The sequence below is a fragment of the Carassius gibelio genome, chromosome A12 (genome assembly GCF_023724105.1).
Source record: "Carassius gibelio isolate Cgi1373 ecotype wild population from Czech Republic chromosome A12, carGib1.2-hapl.c, whole genome shotgun sequence".
In the NCBI taxonomy this organism is placed as follows: Eukaryota; Metazoa; Chordata; class Actinopteri; order Cypriniformes; family Cyprinidae; genus Carassius; species Carassius gibelio.
In genome coordinates, this window is record NC_068382.1 from 11,455,573 (window position 1) to 11,478,561 (window position 22,989).

A 22,989-nucleotide genomic window follows, 5' to 3' on the forward strand; every position below is an offset into this window, starting at 1 on the left:
TTTATGTGCTATTTGTTTTATTTTTATGTTTATATAATTATAAAGATATATATTTTTAAGATATTATTATGTAATGATCTGTTTACTATTTGCAGTGGTTTCTATTTTTCAGTGTGATTATGTTTGTGTGTGAGTGAGTTTTATTAAAGCCAGTTAGGATCAGTTTGATCCGCAAACATGATAATTATTAATTATAATAACAGTTCATGAAGCCCACAACAATTAAAAAACATAAAACATTTTAAAAATCATAAATAATAGCAAGTGAGTAATATTTTGGATACTGAAATACGAAATGTCTTTTTTTTTTTTTCTTCATTTCATCCCGACTTTAATTTAGTAACAGTGCAATGTGAGTTTTAGTCTGTGAAATGTCAGTACAGTGCCCTATAGTGTCATATTAAATTTAACACCATCAAACAGAAGTGGATTTTAATCGGCCAGGCTTTGCTTTGGTCTCAGCCCTTGCCACAGTGTGATGAATTGATTGACATCTTCACTCTGTCATGGCAGTTCATCAGCTCACGCGCTAGGCAGCAAGTGGTCCGTTAAGGGAATGTGCTCATCAGTGGCGGACTGGGACAGTAAATCAGGCCAGGAATTTGACTCCACCTCAGGCCACCTCTGTTGCTGCAGTCACCACCATTCAATTCATGGGTCCACCAGACTGCTAAACTGTGGACAGGCAAAATAATCAAATGGAGTATCAAAGCATTCACTGTCTCTTAACATCTTTCTATCATCAAAGTGTGCTAGTTTGTCATTAAGATGCTCTTTTAGAACAGATTTGATCTATTGTAAGTCACTTTGAATGAAAGCGTCCGTTTGCCAAATTATTACGTAAATATTAGGGTGGAACAGTTCAACTTTTTCACAGTTCGGTTTGTTTCACAGTTTTAGAGTCACGATTTCGGTACCGTTGTATGTGCTATGTTTATGGAAAAACTATACTTTCAAAAAAAATTTTTTTATCAAATTTATTTTATTATTAAGAATATTCTAACTACAAGCAACAGCACAAATAGAATAAAGATACAAATAAAATAAACTGTCAAAAATCTGTCAATTAATTTGCAGTTGCATACCATTGCACGTCAGCCTGATCGACTGCACAGCTGCACACTTTGACCACTCTTTGACCACATTTCATGGCCAGTGGCTCCTTCAATTTAATCTGACCCACATTTAATTCATTAAGATGAAATACACTCAGTGTGAAATCCCTTGTAACTTGGCCAAAAGTTTTGGCAGTGACATACATTTTGTGTTTTGAAAAGTTTGCTGCTTCAGTAATTGTAGAGTTAGGGATGGAGAAAGTAGTGATCTATGCAAGTCGGTCCCTTACAAATCAAGAACGCAAGTACAGTATGCAACCACCAAAAAGGAATTGGTGCGTATAGTAACTTTCACAAAACATTTAAAACATTATCTTTGAGGGGTCATAGTTTTCATTGCAGACAGATCACAATTCCCTGAGGTGATTGCATAATTCTCAAGGGATTGAAGGCCAACTTGCTCGTTGGCTAGAACAGTTATCCAGTTTTCAGTACAAGATTGTGCATAGACCATGCAAACAACATGCTATTGCAGATGCTTTATCTAGACTTCCTGCTCTGAATTTAGTTTCAGAGATGCCTGGGCAGGTGGGGGATATTTTCAGTAGGGGGACTTGTCCTGTTAGAGTAGTGCACGTGTCACAAATTCTGATGCAGTCGGTAAAGTACAGGTAATGCTTCCAAAGTGCTTGATCCAAAAAGTTGTAAAAATGCTGCATGCATAATATGGCTACCGGTGGTCAGTTAGGGGTGCAAAAACTGCAAGGCAAGGTTAAAGATCAATATTATTGGTCACTTTTATATGTTGTCACTTTTTGTGGATGAGAACCAGAATAACTGGGACTCATTGTAGCCATATGTCATGATGGTGTATCGTAGTAGTGTTCATGCAATAGCTTTATTCCCTATAAAGTCGTGTTAGGGAGAGAGATGGTATTGCCTGTGGCATTATGTTAAATGTGAATTTGGAAAAGGTTTTTGATTCCCTAAATTAATGTGCAATGCATGGCTGAGACTGTATCTACTGTGGTGGGAGCAGTACAGCAACATCAGTTACAGGCTTCTTCCCAACAGAAAAAGTATTGTAGCAGATCTGACCCGAAACAGACAAATTAAAGAGTTGATCAGGACTGTGGTTGAAACATGAGGGCAACAGGAAGTCATGAATTATTCCGTGCCAAAAGTCCTAAGAAGAAAACCAACCAACTCTTTCAAAGAACAGCTTTCAACATTAACACCACTAGACCAATTATTGACAATTTCAATTCGGAGAAGAGATTGTCAAATTTGGGGCAAGTAATTGATATACAACGCCGGACATAACATGTAAACCCATGACAGTTATACACAAAATCCTTAAACACTTCCCCCACCAAGCAGAACCAGACTGAAATTCCTAAGGGTGGGGGGGGGGGACTCTGGTCTCCACAGAAATCTTTGACAGAGAATGACACAGAAACTGTCTTTTCTAGATATAAATGGACCAAAATGACTTCTTAATGAATATCTTTCCATTGCTTAACTCCATATTCATTTATATGTAACCCACACATTTGACTATCATGTTATAATCACTTATTAATCACTGTCTTTTAATAACTATTGGATAGTTAAGGATAAATATTCATGTTTCATATGTATGTATTTGAATCTGTTAGCTTGAAACAGTTCTGACCATCAGTTATTTGTCAAATGTATCATATTCTTGTTTATAGGAATCATGTCCAAAATTAGACCCTGCAAGAGTGAGAAAATTCGGACCACATGCTTGATAAGATAACATATGATTTTTGATACCTCTGAGCCAAGACAATATCTGATTGGTCAAGACAACACTTGAGGTGTGGCCAACAGGATATTTTAAATACTTAGGACACCATAAAATCTTGCTTTTTAGATTTAAGCATTTGTTAAGCTTTTGCTATTAGTCATGTCTGCTTTTAGCTAGTAGCTTTGCTTCCTAGCTTTTGCTTCTAGCCATGGTTTTAGTTTTCACTGTTCTTTGAGCGCGGTTCCAGCGTGCTTCGGCCTGCACGCCTGCTGCTACTTAGCCAAGATGAGAAGAAACACCACCTATTCTCGTCAAACTTTACTTCTTTTCTTTTCCGTTTGAGAGTTTCGTGTTCTGAGTTAAGTTTTGTAATGCCGTGTCTCCGTGTCTAACCTTGACGCCGCCTTCACACTGGCAGTTGAAATCCGCTCCATAATACGCAATACTCCCCTAGTGGATGTCGTACTACACCGCTGAAAAGCTTCGGAAGCGAGTAGAACAAAAATGGCGGAGAGATTAGAACGATTGATATTGTCTGTATCGGAATGTGCATGTCAGGTCAGCTAAATGTGATATAGTGGGCTGCAACAACCCTGCACTCGAGCGAGAGAGACCAAGTGTGTCCGAGAGCGGGGGGCACGATATTTAATGATTAATTTTAATTGTATTAACTGCCCTTATAATGTTAGAAAATCATGAAAATAAAAAAATGACATGACAACTTATCATTATAAAATCATTATTTATTTTATTAAAAGCTATGAATTCAGGTTTGTTTATCAGTAACATAGCAACGCCAACTTCTGCTGGAATTGTCGCATAGGAACCGTCCGTAGCCTTTCGCAAGAGTTAAATTTTTTGAACGCATCCGGATGACCAACGGACATGTTTTTTTTCGCACCGCACTTGTTCAGACCCGGTTCGTAGCCATTCGCATGCAGTCTGCGAATCTCCATAGGAAATGGATGACTTCCGGTCATTTCGTAGCCGTATTCCTGTTTCCTTTACAGTATTTTGATTTCCGTTCCCAGGTTTCAGTATTTTGCAGAGGGGGAGCTTGTCCAGAATAAGGCTAGAATAAAAGGAGTGTGTTTCAAATTACAGAGAAATTATAAGGGTCATTTAAAGGAGTCCTGCATGAGTAAAGGGTCCTGCAGGAGTACACTCAAACAGTGACTGCTTATATCAAAAAGTGCATCAATGATGTGACAATCACCAAGACAATCACCATACGTGCAAACCAGAAGCCGTGGATGACAGCAGAAATTTGTGGTCTGCTAAAGAGCACAGATGAAGCATTCAGATGAGGAGATAAAGCAGTCCTCAAAACAGCAAGAGCCAATCTGTCCTGTGGCATCAAAAATGCAAAACAGTAATTTGCTCAAAGTCAACAACCACTTCATAGACAGCCTGTGGCAAACCATTTAGACCAGGGGTAGGCAAGTTCAGTCCTAGAGAGCCACAGTCCTGCACAGTTCAGCTCCAACCCTGAAAAAAACCCTCACCTGCCTGTACCTTAGTAATCCTGAGTGGATTGATAAGCTTGTTCACGTGTGTTTGATTAAGGTTGAACCTGAACTCTGCAGGTCTGCGGCTCTATAGGACCGAACTTGCCTACCCCTGATTTAGACCATCACTGACTACAAGCCCCCGCCACAGTCCTTTGATAATGAAACATCCCTCCCGGATTCACTCCACTTTTATTCATGGTTTGACATGCAGAATCACACACCTGCACAAAAACTGCTCACACCTCCCAACTACCAAGCACTATGTCTGTCTCCAGTTGATTTACGGAAGACCCTATCTAGGATTAACCCACACAAGGCTGCAGGTCCCGACAACATATCTGACCGTGTAGTGAAAGACTGTGCTGAACAGTTGACAGATGTCCCAACAGATATCTTAAACACCTCGCTGAGCCAGAGAGTCGCCCCCACATGTCTCAAATCCACAGCAATCATACAGGTACCAAAGAAATCACTTGTCCTGGCAAAACAACTACCGTCCCATAACACTGACTCCAATCATGATGAAGTTCTTTGAGAGGTTTGTCATGCACATCATCAAAACCAGCCTCTCCAACACACTTGATCCGCTCCAGTTTGCATACCATCCAAAACCGCTCTACAGACAATTGCAATTTCCTCCACCTGGCTCTTACCCACCTATGTTAGAATGCTGTTCATTGACTTCAGCTCAGCATTCAACACAGTAATCCCACAACAGCTCATTAATAAACTACACTTGCTGGGCCTAAATTCCTCCCTCTGTAATTGGATCCTGGACGTTCTAATTGTAAGACCTCAGTCCGTGTTGGCAACAGCATCTCGAGCACTATTACATTGAGCACAGGTGCCCCACAAGGCTGTGTGCTCAGCCTGCTGCACTTCACGCTGCTAAGCCACGACTCCACTGCCAAGTTCAGCTCCAACCACATGATCAAGTTCATGTATGACACAACTATGTTAGGTCTCATCAGCAACAGCTATGAAACGCACTACAGAAACTCCGTTGACCACCCCCCAACTGACCATTGACAGTTCGACTGTGGAGAGAGTAAGCAGCCCTAAATTCCTGGGGATGCAAATAACAGAGGACCACCAACACCATGTCACTCTCCAAGAAGGCACAACAGCGCCTACACTTTCTCCGCTGGCTAAAAAGATCAAGTCTCCCTCCACCCATCCTCATCACATTCTATAGGGGAACCATTGAGAGTGTGCTGACCAGCTGCATCACTGTCTAGTATGGGAACTGTAGTGTAGCAGACATGTACAGTATTATGTAATGCATTCTTATAGTCTGTATTTATATGTATCTATTTTTTTTGTGTATGTATAGGCAAGCATTTATATATACAGTAGTATATTTATGGTCAAAATCTGTTGGTGGCATGACATTTTGTTCCACTGTATGTCCACACATGTAGTGGAATGACAAAAAAGCTCAACTCAACTTGAAAGTGACTGAGCAATTGCCTGATGTGTTGTACCAGATACAACAAATAAAGGGGGGCAAAAATGTTATTGTTCATAACAATCATTTAAAACCATGTGTTTCACAATTTGTTTCAGAGAGGTTGGAAGGGGGTGCCAAGTCTGAGCAAGCACCACAACAAAAATTGGTGGATCGGTCGACCCTTCAAAGAGTGCCTCTAGGGGTATCTGAGAGACTACAATAGCACCGAGGAGCAACCTAGCTCCGTAGGGGAGAAGGGTGCACTTCATCGACATGGTACATTAGTGCAGTGCACAGTCAGTCATCGTTGGAGTTGGCAGCTGAATCGGTAAATGATGGTGGACGTACAGTATTATGAATAATTCCATGTCCCCTTCTAAAGAGACATCTCGACCTGTACGACAAGGAAGTTACCGAGCTGGGCTAAGAATTATCATTTTGACTCAAGGACGAATCCTCCTGAATTAGAGGGGGGAATAGTGTTGAGTATTGTTATCGGGTGATCATGTGATTGCTTTGATTGTATTCACCTGTGAACACAACATCAAATGACTCTTCAAAAAGAGGTGTGTGACATAAAGCAGGCTCTTCGAGGTGGTGACTTGTGGGGTCACGTTTTGCTGTTTCTTGGGGGCAATAAGCCCTCTGGAGATGAAAATAGACACTTCGAAATGAAAACAATTGTGCCCACCATATTGAAGGGTAATTCCAAACCAAAGTGCTCAAACTGGCCACTTTCAAAGGGCCTTTCGGAATGAAGGATTTCAAAGGGTACAACTGATGGACACTTCGGGCTTTCATGATGCTTTGCACAGATTCTTTTCATGACGATGGCGCCTCTGTGTGGGCATGTGATTATGACGCAGAAGGGCACTTCAAGAAATGTTTGTTTGGTCCTCTACACCTTTCAACCCTTCGAAGCTCTCACTTCCAGAGGGTAAACCATCTGAAGGGATTAGGGCATATGGATGAGCCATTCCGATTGGAACTCAGCGTTTACTGAATTACTGAGTGAATCAGCCATTTGAACAAATTAACTCATTTACCGCCACCTGCTGGTAGTTTTAGTTTCTTCATACTCTGTATAATATCATTTATATAAAAAAAGGGTATAGGCTAATTAAAGGGATTATAGGAATACAGTACTTCAACAAAAATAAATAAATTCTGGCATCATTAAGCTTATCACTATCATGATGTTTCAAACCTGTATGAATTACTTTCTTTTGCACAACTTAAAAGAAGGCATTTTGAATAATGTGTAAAAGTAAGCTGTTTTGGTCACTAGTGAATTTCATTGCATGACCAAAAAATACTGAGATGTTTCTCAAATGATTTTCTTTTATGTTCCATACTTTGTTAGGCCATTGTAGCCTAAACATTTAACACAATCATATATTTAAATTATCTTTTGGGAATAATCTTTTGGATTAATTACAAATTAATTATTAGTTTGATTGTTTGTTTATGATGGCCTTCATGCATTTTTACCTAAAAAGGCTGAATAGGTTTCTTTAGTTATGTGCTGATAGGACACGCTTTGTTCTTGCTAGCTAACAGGCATATCAAATTCTTTTTTTTATGGAATGCTCCAAAAAATTATAGTTCGATGGCGAGACCATGTCCGAATAAGGAATGTTGAAACTAAATAAGTCTGTATGCTACACTGTTCTTGTGCATGAACGTTATTACATTTTGTTGAATTTGTTTTAGTTTTGTCACCTCAAAAGTCACCACATAATCTCACAGAAACAGGCACAATTGCTTTTTTAATTTCTGAAAGAAATATGTTTAATCAGGTTTATTATGAATTTGAATATTAACCTTTTTTTCTCTCTTAATTACGCATCCATATGAATTATTTACCAGATCTGCAATTAAGCCTCTCATTAAGCAGACCTTATTACAAATGTTAACAGATGTTAAAAGTGTATCTCTTGCATTGCCTAATTTATTTCTTGGAGTGCCACAGTGCTGCATTAACATGGCATCTGCCTTTGCTGAAGAGAGACTGACTTACATAAGCATCTATGAATAATTTTTTGAGCATTGGAGTACATGCATGTGCTTTTTGCAGTGAGGTCCAGCCCATTTAGATGTAAAATACATGTAGCGAGAATGGATGGGGTGACCTAACTTCGGTCAGTATACTGGTAGGTTTCAAATGGAAATGAAATCTTGCTTGAAACAAGAAGAAATTGAAGATTGCAAACATGAAGATCCTCTGATTTTGAATGTGCTATGTCATCAGGGAGCTTAATGAGAAAGAACGGGGTGTAACTTTGAAAAGACGAAAGTAACTGTCATTTGATTGCAGTTTGCACCCTGTGTTCCAGGTTGGCACCCCACCAGTCATCCCTTTCACATATATATAAACACAGACAACCTGCAAGGATAAATTATGAGTCACAGGGTTCTTTATTTACCAAAACATCCTCAACAAACAAAGCCGAGTTGAATTTGAATGATTATCGTTTAGTCCCCTGCTGATTGATTTTAGAGTCTAACTGAAGTAATGCATGTTTGAACATAAGCAAAAGCATGAGAGATGACCTTTGGTTTTAGGATTTATGGCACTTTCAGACTTCATTGAAAAGCATGATGTGAATAAATCCTCTGAGGATTTCCAATTTAGACAATAAAGCTGACCCCTGACATTCTGTACAAATCCTTGGCACCTTGCTGCATGATGAAGGGTCCTTGAAGAGTGTTGCCCTGGTGAATAACAGTATGTCAGCCGAAGGGTGTGCTCTGCAAGTTTATTATTGGTGAGAATGAAATGCAATTTCTCCAGTTACATGTCAGAGTATGAAGACTAAATCCCAAATTTGTCACCCAGGCCTCAATATTAAAGGAAAAACCAATTACAGTTATTTGACTTTGGAATGTAATTTATGAATTATTTAAAGTTCTACTTTTATTATAAAGAATTTACTTATTATAGAATAATGCACGATAGAGTAGCTGTGTCTCCAGGTTCACTGGAGAGTGAGATTAGTGCAATGGCAGCAAGCCTCTCCACATTAGCACAGGGTACAGCTATTCCTGCTGTGAAGCTGGCAAAAGCTGAGGAGCTTAAAATAAAACCTAACATATCAACCTCTTTAACAACTTCATAGAGAAAAATGCTTATATTTAGCATGTTTCAAATTAAAAACAAACTTATCAGAGTAAACATTTTATTAAATCCCTGATTTTCACCTCTCTTTTTGGCCCTCTGAATATTTCAAATCAATTAATTTATTAGCACACTATGGTTTATGCAGTGTACATCAATTACATTATTGTAGTTATTTAAATCAAAATCATATCTACATTGCTATAAAAAATATATATATTGTTATCAATAGAAAGAATACTGAATACTCTATCAGTTCAAAGTCATTGCCAGATGCAATTAAGCCTCACGTCTTTATTTCCTGCAGCTCCTATCCGGTTCTTTTGACAATTGTATTTATTCCCATTGGGAACATTTAAACATTTCACAGTGGCCAGTGAGTAACAGTTGAATAAATCAATCAGCATTTACAGAGGTTGTTCTCCCTGTTCCTTAATACTTGATCTTAATTGCTGTCATTTATTCATTCCTGACTTCATGTTAGTAATGGTACCTTGCTGTGGAGAAATCTCTGAGGTGTTATTCCTGACTGATTGTGACGTGCTGTTAATGATGTAGTCTGACTGCATCAAAGGGCAATACTTTAACCGCCAGGACATCTGGTCAATTACAGCTTCTCATCAAGGAAGGAGAAGTTCAGGCTCCTGGAAATAGAGCTTCAATGTCAGGCACCATAATATTCACATTTAAAAAAAAAAAAAAAACCCTGTTAGCTTGTACTTCCAGTGTGTGTGCCAGAGCCCCGATGAGGTCTGGCTAATAATATCACCTCCTCTTGCTTTCAGTGCGTTTGGGCTGTCCTTCAGGGCTGTGTGATTTATTAGTCTTGAGACTTCTTTGTTTCAGAGGTAGCGGCGGGAATCATGTTCACATGGAGTGATGTATTGTGTGGAATCTGCTCGGGGCGTGCAATGTACCAAAGAACAGCAGACAGCGGTTCCAAACACTGACAGGGTCATTCTTACTTCCCTTTGTTAAGTTTAGATTGCAATTATAATGATGCCGGGTGGAATTTGTGTCATTAAACTAGGATTCAAAGACATCAAACTGGAGCAGAGTGCTTATGTGATATGTCTATGATAAAGCACACCTAAAAGAAGCAATATATTGGTGGATAAAGTGTTTTTGTGTAGAAGATGTCTTTTTGATCAGTAGGATGTAAGGCATGAAGAATGTTGCTTCCAGAGCTTGATACCCATATAGAAGATCAGTATCTTAAGTGTCTTTCCAGGCTGGAAAACATCACTCTTGCATCCTTTGTACATGGTATAGGTTGAAGGACGTGTCTCTGTGATTGAACTGATATGTGTGCGGGCACTTCTTAAACCATTGGCAGTAGATTCACCTTGAAATCTTCCCTGCACTGATGTATTGGAATACATTTCTGAAATACTTATTTATTTATTGCCTAAATCAAAAGGAGGTTTTATAGATGGTTTAAATTAAAACGTACAATATCTATAAGGTTCTGCAATTAGTAATTACAAAGTCATTTTTATTCAGCTGTTGCCATGACATTCAGGACACTATGAAAGAAAGAAGACCAACTGTAATTGAGTATGCAAGTACCACAAAGGTGCCAACACTGTCAGTAAAAATGTGAATTAACTGAATCAATCAACATCAATGGGAGATTTTCTTAAATATATTACATACTTTTCTTAAATATCTTACAAGGATGAATAAATGAACATCAAGTTATTTTTCAGAAATTCATATTATATTAGTCAGACTGCATGGAGAACAATTAAAACAGTGGCATGAGTAGCAATAAACTGATCAAAGTTCATTTGATGACTGGTAGTGTTAAAGTTACCATTTTTAAAAAGATGCTATACATGTCTAGAATTAAACTACAAGAGTACAGTCTTTAACCTCATAATTTACAATATTAAACTGACAGATGTCCTCTGTGAATAAAGTACACTGCTATTCCATTACACATTGAAGTCTGAATGTGAATATATTTGCAGGCACATTGATTCCAGATCGCCCCCTAGGAAATGGACAGGAACCAGCCTTCATGCTGTGCTGCCACAGATGGAAAAACAAGACTGAAAGACTCAGCGGGAAAGCGTGTCACAGCATTCAGAAAGAGGTACAATTTAAAGAACAGCCATTGGTCATTCATGTTCAGTTCAGGTATAACATGAGAACAAAACCTCTTGACTGGTATAGGTTCTCTGAAACACTTGGAAAAACATTTTCTTGCTTTTCTTTTCTTTTGCTTTTTAGTCTTAGACGCTTGACATGTTCTGCTGATGACATATCCATTTATTTCCCATTCAGTTTATAGAACAAAAGACAATATGTGGCCTCAATAGGGTGGCTTGCAAAGCATAACTTTTAAATCCTTAGATTATGGAAATCAGGCCAATAATAAAAGCATAATGTGGACTTTGTTTCATGTCCAAATACTAAAGCAATCACAAGTTTAATCATATAAAATCAATTTACCACAGCAGTTTGTTTGGTGCCCTAAGCATCTTAATTATACACCTTTTCTCTTTCAGGCCTGTTACTTTGTTTTAAGTAGGAATGCATAGGGACAATATTGATTATTGGTCAGTATTCATGTTTTTTTATTGTATCTGTTCATGTTAACTTTATTTGCCTATGTTATTTTCTTCATTTTACATTTAAATTAGCTTTGCAGTCAACTACAGTTCCCTTTATGTGAATCTACTTTTCACCTATTATATTTTTATATTACATTATATATTGCATAATATACTTACTGCTTATTGGCCATTAAATGCAACTTTAACATTGGTGCTATTTTTGGTTTTATACGATGCATTTACCTTTGTATATTTATGTCTTTTTTAATATATATTTTTTCTTTTGTAATAGTTTCTTTAAAAAATATTTTGAATTTCAACATTTTTAATTTTAATATTTCATTTAGCAATTCTTCTTCTTATTATTATTTTTGTTAACACATGACTTTTAACAACCTATTTTAATCTCTAATCATCATTCATGTTAACTATTTCTTTTTACAATATTAATTGTAACTTTATATGCATAGACGTTTAATATCCAAGAACGTTGTCACAGAGCCACTTACTGCATGTTGATGTGTTGTTTATCATCTGTTGGCCAAGCATGCTGACAGAAATTAAAGGCACCTGCCCACCCCTGTCATTTCACAGCTAGAAGAAAATAAACACCTTGCTTCTAATAATATGACTATTGGTGTGACACGCTCAGCTTGCGGTCACATTATTAGTGGCAAGCACTGATGAGGATTTGGAGGGCAGAAGGGACGGAATGCAGTGAAGTGGAGTGGTGAAAACATCTGTATGGTTGCTCGTACACTGCATACTTTGTTCTCGTGTTCTATTATGCTTTATACATTTGTCCTCAGGTACTTAAAGAGATGGTTCACCCCAAAAAGAAAATTCTATCATCATTTACTCACCCTCATGTTGTTCCAAAGCTGTCAGCTTTAGATTTTTTTATGTCCATATGATGGAAAACAGCAGGGTCCAGTGTGACAGTCATATAGGTCTAAGTTTAGAATTTAAGTTTATGGGTAAACTATCCTTTTTACCATAATCAATGACAAAAAAAAAAAAAAAAAAAAAAATTACTTCTATGCCGTGCTTATATTATATAGCCTATAATATAAGCACAGAAATAAACATCAAATAATACTATATGAAATACAAACATGATACTGGTGTATTCATCGCTCTTTGATTTTGATTACTATTTTGCTCATTAATCAAGCAATATGTTCTAATTTATAAAGCCTTTTATAAAACATTTCATGAAGCTTTACAACCATTCCAATTTCACTTAATTGAAGTCATTGCAATTTGACTTAATTGAAGTGACTGAAAGCTCTTCTGTGAGAGCAATAAAGAATTCATTAAAAACGTCTCTCAGTCTGCATGTGACTGCATGAGTCCCTAGAGAGACGTGAAGAGTACGGACAGCCTACACCAGGTCAGGTCTTTCAGCTAGTTTCAAAGCCTCATGCATGCTGGCTGCTGATAGCTTGCGGTTGATGTTGCGATACCGGCAGCGGATGAGGTTGTGGTAGGTGGTCCTGAGGTCTCTGTTGAAGAATGCATAAATGAAAGGGTTGATGAGCGAGTTGGCATAACCCAGCCAAAGCAGCGTCCTCTCCACCCACAAAGGCACGCAGCTACACTGCACTCCACAGATGAACGGCCGCGCCGTAGAAAGCAGGAAGAAAGGCAGCCAGCATATTGCAAAAGCACCCACAACAATCCCGAGGGTGGCCGCTGCCTTCTGCTCTCTTTTGAAAATGGAGATGTTTTTACGGTCATTTTTGAAAAGGCGAGAAAAGCTCACACACACCTCCACCTCCCTCTGCAGCTTTAGGACCGCAGTCACACAGTTCACACTTTCCTCATCTTCGGCTTTGGGAAAGCCAGCGATTGTGTGTTTGGCAACACTCACCTTTGCCACTCTGTATATCCGGTAGTACATAATGAGCATCACAGACATGGGGATGTAGAAGGCCACGGCAGTGGAGTATATAGTGTAGCCCAGGTCCTGGCTGATCAGACACACATTGTCATCGTTGACATTCTGAGCCCATCCAAACAGTGGGGGCAGGGTGATGGAAGCAGAGAGAAGCCATACAGACAGCACTATTTTGGCCATGCACTTTCCACTCTGTCTCACAGGATACGTCAATGGCTTAGTGATTCCCAGGTACCTGAGAAAATGGAATGGAAAAAGGGAAAATGAAAGAAGGAAAAAAAGAACTGTTAAAGTGCATCACTGTCAAAGAATGCATATGTGGGCACTTTTGCAGTGCCTTTCTTTGTCCTTCTTTGGAACATTGCAATCTAAGCTTGAAATAAGTCCTTGAAAAGAGACTGGGGATAGTTGTCATAATGAATAATTGTTTTTTTTTTTTGTATTTTTTTTTTTATTTGTTTGGTAAACAAGTGATTTTAAATAAATCACACTGACATACATTCGGACAATAGTCGAAAATATGTTAAAAGAGCCATTTCTATAGTAAAGTTCTCATGACAAGTGTGTTTTTTAAAAAATTTACATATACTGTAAAAAAAAAAATTTAACCTTTAATTGCGATATGTCTTAAAGAGATATATCTACCTGATTTAACCCATAATTAAGTTAAGTTTTAGAAGCTTGAAAATAATGTAATGTGTTGAGTTATATTAGGTAATAATATTTTTTACTAGAATAAAGCCATTGAATTTAGATGTTTTTTATTAAGCTGTTATAATTATCTCTCTCTCTCTCTCTCTCTCTATATATATATATATATATATATATATATATGTGTGTGTGTGTGTGTGTGTGTGTGTGTGTGTGTGTATAGCATACATATATAAATGGTATGACTAATGGTTTACTGATGGTAACATTTTTTCAACGTTACTTTTTACCTTTTGGCTGGCTTTATAAATCGTTTTTAAATGTGTTTTAATAAGGCTGTTTAACAGCATATTCTATTGTGAAACATACAGGTATAATACATTTAAATTAAATGCAGTGGCATAGCTAGAGTTTTATACTGGCCAGGGGGTGGCCAAAATTAATTCAGGGGGTCCATAGACCATGACAGAAAATCAGTGTATAACTCCAACCTTGCATAAAAAAGCATGAATAAATCCTATGATTGCTGATTACTTCACATTACCGCACATTAGTTTTCTTACAGTAACTTCAATTGTTAGTCTATTGGAAATTATTTATCTTACAGTGCATTCAGGCTATCAATTTTTACCTATAATGTGTTCCCGGGGAATCAAACCCCCAACATTGCGCTTGATATCGCAGTGCTCTACCAATTGAGCTACAGGAACACTATATTTTATCTATATTTATTATCATCTGATTAAACAGTGGTTGGAGCTAAAGTTCAAATATTAACTCATACTCAAACTGCAAAGACTGCTTTGTTTTCTTATTATTTAAAGTAACCTCTGTTTTGTCTGCCACAGCATGTCTGTCCTCTTTGCTCTGCGATGTTTTTCACTCCGCAAGGAAATGAACGTGTGGAGTGAGAGCGCGTGAGTAAGTACGAGGCTGGACGGTACCCCGGACGCGATGCGTTACACAAAGTTAAGAAATGTGTCTTTACAAACTGTTTTTCCAAAATAAACCACCCTGAAAATTTTCAGTAGAGTAAAACTTTAACAACTTACCCCTGTCTTCTATACACACAACTTACTGAATGAAACATTTAAACTATACAGTAATCCATCAATGATTATTTGAACCAAATTATTTTAAATTACAGCATCTAAATCTGGGAGACCTACCTGTCTATGCTTATGACACATAGTGTCATTATTGAAGCGGTGCAGCACATCACGTCCATGGCGATAAAAACATTACAGAAAACACGACCGAAGATCCACTGTCCTCCTATGAGATCAGTGATGCTGACAAACGGCATTACGACCACCGCAACCGACAGGTCTGCAACGGCCAGAGAAACGATTAAGTAATTAGAAGGTTGCTTCAGTTTCTTTACAAAACACACTGATATTACCACCAGCAAATTCCCACAGATTGTTAAAAAGGTAAGCAAGGTCAGAACCCCTCCGATGAGCACTTTTTCAACATGTCCGTAACTCAAAATCGGCTCTCCGCATCTGGTCTCGTTATCCATAAAACTTGGCGTCGGCAAATGTGTAGTGGTATCGTGCATCTTGTTAAGAAAGCGCACGTCCATCACTTCAGATGTCAAACTAGTCATGAGTGCCTGCACGCGATCCTTCGTCAGTGTCGAGATCATATTGACTGCTGAGAGCTGTCCTTGGTTCTGAAAAGATGTTGCTCTCATTATCCATCAGATATCAAAGTACATGGTGTGTTACAACACAAATGTACTGCACTGGGACAACAGAAGAACTTCCAATATATGCGCGAGGAGCCATTCAAGTTGTCAAGTTAAAGCTCACAGAACTAACCGCGCGCTTTTACGGCATTTATTTTATTGCCGTCTTGACTGTGCGTAATGACGCGAGGTGTTTATGGGCGTGACTCTTTTTTATTATTATTACAGAATACGCCCTATTGTGACAGCAGGATAGTGATGGAATCTTACGAGATAAGTCAAACAGGACAATATCACCTTGTAAGAGAAAAAGTGAGTATAAGCGTCACAATACATTAAACGTCCATTCATATAAGAATTGTGGGCAAGCGCAAAAAAAAAATAAAAAAAATATATATATATATATATATATATATATATATATATATATATATATATATATATATATATATATATATATATATATATGATATTTCCTGACACTGTGATTAAAAAATATTTCCTCTTACCAACTCATGGCCTAACATAGAATTACGATTAGCCTACTTATTCTTTGATCACAGTGTTATTCCTACACTATAAAAAAATTAAGCCACTAAAATTTTGTTTGCCTTAAGTAAAATTGCATTTCATTTAATTAATAATAACAATAATAATAATAATAATAATAATAATAATAATAATAATAATAATAATAAGCAGAACGTATTGTGGTTATTGTGATTTTTTTTTTAAAGATAAATGACATTTCTGAACTGTGTGTAGCATTGTATAATGTAGTATAATGTATTAATGCAGGATAATTTCAGATAATCAATTAGATTAGCAGAGAAGGCTATAGTATTTGTGCATAAGACTGAAACTGGAAGAAAACTGAGGCATAGAAACAGTAGCCTATTTGGCTTCCAGTCATCATTCACTCATTGAGGTGGGATATGATGGTGTCTTCTACCTCTATAGAATGACTTCATACGACGAGAGAGAACGCTAGTCCCAAAAACCCTGTTGGAGAGAAATAAAGAGGTAAGGCCATGTATTATTCAAGAGGAGTAAAAAAAAAAAAAAAAAAAAAACACTGGACAGCAAGGGACAGAGAGGACAGGTAAGAAAAAGAGAGGGATGAGTGGCTAAAGATCAAGGAATGGGGGAGGAAACATGGAAAGAGGCAGCAGAGATAGTAGGATGATACAGAGAGTTATAGGAGATACGTCATTAATAGTTTAAATAGGGTTATTTGTATGTACATGGATTGTAGATTTATAATTTATCATGTGACTGACAGTTGGATTTTATTAACAACAGATTATGTACTATTGTAATAATTAATATATTAGAAATAAACATTGCCCACAATCACACCTGGACAAGTGTGGTGGAAGAACCAGCATCCCGGCATGAGCCACTCGATTATGGAGTGAAAACAGTATCAAAACCTCCTAAAGATGCACGCAAGAGATCCACAGACATGCACACAAATCCAAAAATGCATGTGAGAGATCCACAGGCGTGCACACAAATGTATGCGAGAGATCCATTCACGCACACAAATCCATTGAATATTCATGCTTTGGTATGAAAAATCATGATCCTACTAAATGTCAGGAAACTGGAGCGAGATGAGGCGAGGACTCAAATGCAGGATAAATTGCTCTTTGTTAATGGCAAAAAGTAAAACAAAACTGACAAAAACTACCCAGTGACATCGGTGGCCAACTTGGGCACACCAGCAGAACCGTGACAGAGCTCCTGACTACCATGGCTGAGCAGATACATGTGCCAGAGGAGGCTCTGGGGTGGACTCTGAAGGCTCCTGAACTGGAGCAGGTTCTTGAGTGGATTTTGAGAGCTTCTGGGCTGGAGCAGGTCCTGGAGTGGACTCTGAAGGCTCCTGGGAGGCCAGAGCAAACTCTGAAACAGCCCATGCCCTTCAAATCATCTCTGAGGTGAAAGGCAAATACAGCCTTCTTGACGATGGCAGCAGCAGTAAAATCTGTCAAGGAGAATTAACTCATGTCCAACCACTGAATCTACTGAGAGCCACAGAAGTAGAGAGGCCTCCATGGCCGAGACAAGGAGAGCAGGCTGCTCAGTGACAGAATTTGTGGCAGCAGCAGTAAGAGGGGCTGCTCTGTGATGGCCTTCGTGGCAGCGGCATCGAGCTTGGGAGGTGCTGGAAGGGCAAGAAGCTTGGGCGGCACTGGGATGAAAAGAATGAGAGAGAGAAATGAGGCGAGGATTCAAATGCAGGATGAATGGCTCTTTATGAATGGTAAAAAATGATAAAACAAAACTAACAAAAACTACCCAGAGGGGGAGAAACAGGCAGGCAGGCAGGCAGACCAGCTACAGGAACATCTAACATACACAACAAATCCTAACTGACATAAAATAGTGACCCAGCACAGGACTGCAGACACAAGGAGAATAAATAAGGAGACAAACAAGAAGGGTAACGACGGAAACACAGGGGAAGTAACTAAAACAATAATTCGATGAGAAGGGCAGGATCAGACAATAGACAGAAGAGCACATGATACAGATAAACTCAATCCAGTGTGGTGAACAATCAAGTGCCACAGTTTTGTTGAAAGGCCAGTTGTTATAGTGACTTTTTTTTAGCAACATACCGGCATCCTGAACACCCCATATTTATTTTTTGTGTGGTAATAAGTGATGGACTTTACATTATTCCTTAATCTACATATTCTTTGAATAAGAAGACTCCATTCCGGCATTGAACCCCTTCACAGGGCTTTGCCAGTTATTGTATAAGATTGTCTGGGGAAAGTATAAATGTATATAAGATCTGGAGCCATCTGTCAGCTGAATTTAGTAAAAATAAAAAAAAATTCTCACCAAAGGGGAACCATTTGTATAATTTATGTCTGTGCTGGGATAAGTTTAAAAGAGATAGGCAGCTTCAGAAATCTACTCTTTCTGATGAAAAGAGGGGACTTCTACCTCCCTGTGAAAAGTGTAAACACCCAAGGGATTGGGATTATTTCAAAATCCAAATTATAGTACTGACAATGGTTTCTGAATTTATACAGATGAATAAATGTGCCTGTAATAGTCAAGGTCAGTTCTTATTATGGAAGCAGATGGACCCTATTTTCCACCACACTCCACAACGTTCAGCCTTAGAATGATGGCGTTAAGATCTACACAAGGACAGGTCACTGCTAAGGAGATAAAACAATATTGTCACGCATTGGAAAAATGTGCCAAGAACATAGATAAAGTCAAATACAAATAAACAGACAGAGAAATGCAAACAACCAAAAGAAATCAAGAATTATGGAACATTATAAGAATCTAAGTGTTATTAAACCTTTAGATTTTCTTGTTGTTTTACAGTGCAGTACACTTTCCACTGCTACCTGATCTGCAGATAAATAGATAGACAGTTACCACAGTAATTATATCTGCCAGTCACTAGATAAATCCAGCAGACATAAATTATATAAAATGAACTATCCTCATTGTTTAAGTTTGTTAAGAGTCCAAAAGGTTTGACACCCTTATTGTTTTATTCTTATTCATCCTGTTTCCATCGCAGAGTAAGAAAATAAGATAATTGTCAAACAAGGTTTAAAATAAGAAATATTATGACAAATAAAATTGCAGTAATTAAAAATAAAGTCATCAAATGTTTTGCTATTCCAGACTTTGATATTTACACCTGTAATGCATAAATGAATTGCCATGGACTTATTAGAAGTTCCAAAAAAAGCAACATGGTTTAAAAAACATTAAATATTTAGACTTTAAATTCCTTTTGTCATATGAAGTACAATGGTGCCAGTCTGCCATTTTAGATTAATTGGTGGCCGCAGTGTTTATGTATTGTAAAATAACAGTTTTCTATTTTAATATACTTTAACATATAATTATTCCTTTGATCAAAGCTGAAGTTCCAGCATCATTACTTCAGTCTTCAGTGTCACATGATCCTTCAGAATCATTGCTGATTGATTATCAGTGCTTGAAATTGTTGTGCTTCATATTTTGGGACCTGTGATACTTTCTCAGGATTCTTTGATAAATAGTTTTTTGTGAAATGTGTGAATAAGTTTCCATGTCCAGAAAGGTAAGAAAAACATCATCAAAGTAGTCCATGTGACATCAGAGGGTCAGTTCGAATTTTTTGAAGCATCGAAAATACATTTTGGTCCAAAATTAGCAAATAGTTCTCGAATCGGACACGTCTGACAGAAACAGTTCTTGACTCGTGAATGAGTCAATCTTTTGTTCGTTATCTAGCCCGGCTCTGTGTTCATCTTCAGTTCTCTCTCCACAGCAGTTCAGTCAGTGTCCTGTTTGAGTAAATGAATTACTCAGAGGGAGTGTCAGCCACATTAAAAAAGTTAACAGCTTAAGTCACTTGTGGATTAATGCATATTGGAGAGGCAAACTGTTTAAAACGATTCAGTTCGATTTGGTGAACTGGTTCAAAAAGATCCGGTTACATCGAATGATTTGTTTGCGAACCGGATATCACAAACTGCTTTGTTTTGAACTCTCTCTCACAACAGACACGGAAGAGAAGACAAAGCTGAATAAAGTCATAGTTTTTGCTATTTTTGGACCAAAATGTATTTTCGATGCTTCAAAATATTCTAACTGACCCTCTGATGTCACATGGACTACTTTGATGATGTTTTTCTTACCTTTCTGGACATCGACACTATACCGTGCACACAGTTTCAATGGAGGGACTGAGAGCTCTCGGACTAAATCTAAAATATGTTAAACTGTGTTCCGAAGATAGATGGGGGTCTTACTGGTTTGGAACGACATGAGGGTGAGTTATTTATGACATAATTAGATTTTTGGGTGAACTATCCCTTTAACCTCAGATCTGACAAGATAGCAGAGACCAAGCAGTTATTGTTAATAGCAGTTCAATAACAATAGTTTAAAGAACAAAACTAGATTATGACACTTGTCCCGATGTCAATTTAATCTTTTTTCGCGGATTTTTGCATGTCTTTGCACTCAAATGTTTGTTTTGTCAACATCAGCTAAAACAAAAATAGATAATTTGTGTGCCTCCATTCTCTCTGAGATGCCACAACATTGTTAAGGTTACCACGCTGCCATTCAGGAGTGAGTCGTGTTCCGTACTCACATGGAACAATACTTCATGGGACTCACTTCCATATTTCAATGCGATTATCACTCCTAAAACTTGCAGTGTGTATGTGGCTCCCTTCAGCAGGATAATGCACCCTGACACACCGCAAAAAATTTTCAAGAATGTTTTGAGGAACATGAGAGTGAAGAGTTCACTGTCCCCAGATCTCAATCCAATTGAAAATCTATGGGATATGCTAGACAAATCCAAACCATAGAGACCCCACCCAGAGGTGGGTAGTAACGAGTTACATTTACTTCGTTACATTTACTTGAGTAATTTTTCGGGGTAACTAATACTTTTCGGAGTATATTTAAAGATGGGTACTTTATACTCTTACTTGAGTAATTTTTTTGGGAAAAATCTGTACTTTTACTTCGTTACTGTGGCCGACGCCCCTCTCGTTACTTTATCTTAAAGCAATAAATGTTATAAATGCTTCAGTTTATTCCAAACACGCCGTCTACTTTTCTCTGGGCAATGAGCGATGCCCATTCGCGAATGACTCATTCTTTTGAGTCAATTCTGTTCAAAGGCTTGATCAAACCAATTGGCAAACGAGTGAATTGGTTCATGAATCAGTTTGAATGAGTCGTTCAGCTCCCTGCCTCACGAGCTGAGCGTCTGAAGCGGTTCACTCAGAGTTGTAACGTTTAAGAATATCAGCAGCGCTGAAAACGGGGCTATGGAACTGCACTGAATTGAAAGCAAATCTACAAAGGCTATTATTTGCTTGCGATGGAGATCCTTATTAGATGAACACCACGTGTGCTGTCTACTGTTTAACAGGTAATAACTTGGGCTACATTCTATTACAGTACACGATACCACTGTGACATTAGTTTGTTGTAGTGAAGTGACATTCAGCCAAGTATGGTGACCCATACTCAGAATTTGTGCTCTGCATTTAACCCATCCGAAATGCACACACACAGAGCAGTGAACACAAACACACACACTGTGAGCACACACCCGGAGCAGTGGGCAGCCATTTATGCTGCGGCGCCCGGGGAGCAGTTGGGGGTTCGATGCCTTGCTCAAGGGCACCTAAGTCTTGGTATTGAAGGTGGAGAGAGAACTGTACATGCACTCCCCCCACCCACAATTCCGTCCGGCCCGAGACTAGAACCCACAACCCTTCGATTGGGAGTCCAACCCTCTAACCATTAGGCCACGACTTCCCCAATAGTTGTACGTGTGTGGCTTATAACAGAGGGGAGTCAAGTTGAATGCAGCTTCCAAAAGACAAAAAAATAGCCGATTAAGATTTTATTAATTTTAATACAATCACACCGGTGCGAGTACGTTCAACAAGTCATATCAGCTGCTAAATTCAGATCTGTGATCGCTTGCTGGCGCTGAGCCAGAGACAGACGCGTTTTTACAGCGCTGCGCATTATAACCAATCACACAAGATTCTGTTGAGCTTTTGAATGCAATGGCCAATCAGAGGTGTTCAGATGAGTCATCGCTAAAATGCCGATGCTTCCTTCACTCGCTCACTGAATGGAGACCTCTTTCTGGCGAATTCTCTCGTCAGAAACAACAAAGTGCAGATGTGTGTACGAAACTATAATTAAGATATTGATTTCACAGTGTTAACAGTTTCAGTGATTTTAACAGGAGTTTCTGAGAGTGATTGAAATCTAGACATTCAGTGAAAATGATCTTTAATCATGTAAATGTTATTTGCTCTCTTTCTGAACAATGAAAGATTAGTTGCAATATTTATATCACATTAACTTTCAATGTTAAATTCACATTTAATATAAAGCCAGTCGTATTAAAAATATGTTATGGCATGACACCTATATTTGTTACTTAAGTAAACAGACAGGGTTTTATAATAAATTACATAAATTGGAGTAAAGGCTGATGAAATATATACATTTATACACACACACATACATTACATACATTTTATCTAAATAAAAATAGGCTCCGTATATATGACCCAAAGTAACTAGTAACTAACTACTTGAGTAGATTTTTTATCCGATACTCTTTTACTCTTACTCAAGTAACTATTCAAGACTAGCACTTTTACTTTTACTTGAGTAAATATTTCTAGAATTACTTTTACTTTTACTTGAGTAAAGTATTTGGGTACTCTACCCACCTCTGACCCCACCTCACAACTTGTAA

General features: G+C 38.0%; 1 protein-coding gene across 1 annotated transcript; it reads right to left on the minus strand.

Moving 5' to 3' along the window:
• Positions 1–10,366: 10,366 nt before the first annotated feature.
• Positions 10,367–15,839, minus strand: LOC128025614 (5-hydroxytryptamine receptor 7). The gene is made up of 2 exons (XM_052612112.1): positions 15,187–15,839; positions 10,367–13,601 (listed from the first exon to the last, which is right to left on the minus strand). Exons 1-2 carry the CDS (start codon positions 15,711–15,713, stop codon positions 12,851–12,853), a joined length of 1,278 nt encoding a protein of 425 aa, XP_052468072.1. The 5' UTR covers positions 15,714–15,839; the 3' UTR covers positions 10,367–12,850.
• Positions 15,840–22,989: the final 7,150 nt, after the last annotated feature.

Excerpts from the sequence above, each read along its gene's own strand:
- LOC128025614 (XM_052612112.1), bottom strand. The coding sequence starts at position 15,713 with ATGAGAGCAACATCTTTTCAGAACCAAGGACAGCTCTCAGCAGTCAAT. Across the intron at positions 13,602-15,186 it reads TGTGTCATAAGCATAGACAG|GTACCTGGGAATCACTAAGC; the intron begins GTAGGTCTCCCA and ends CCATTTTCTCAG.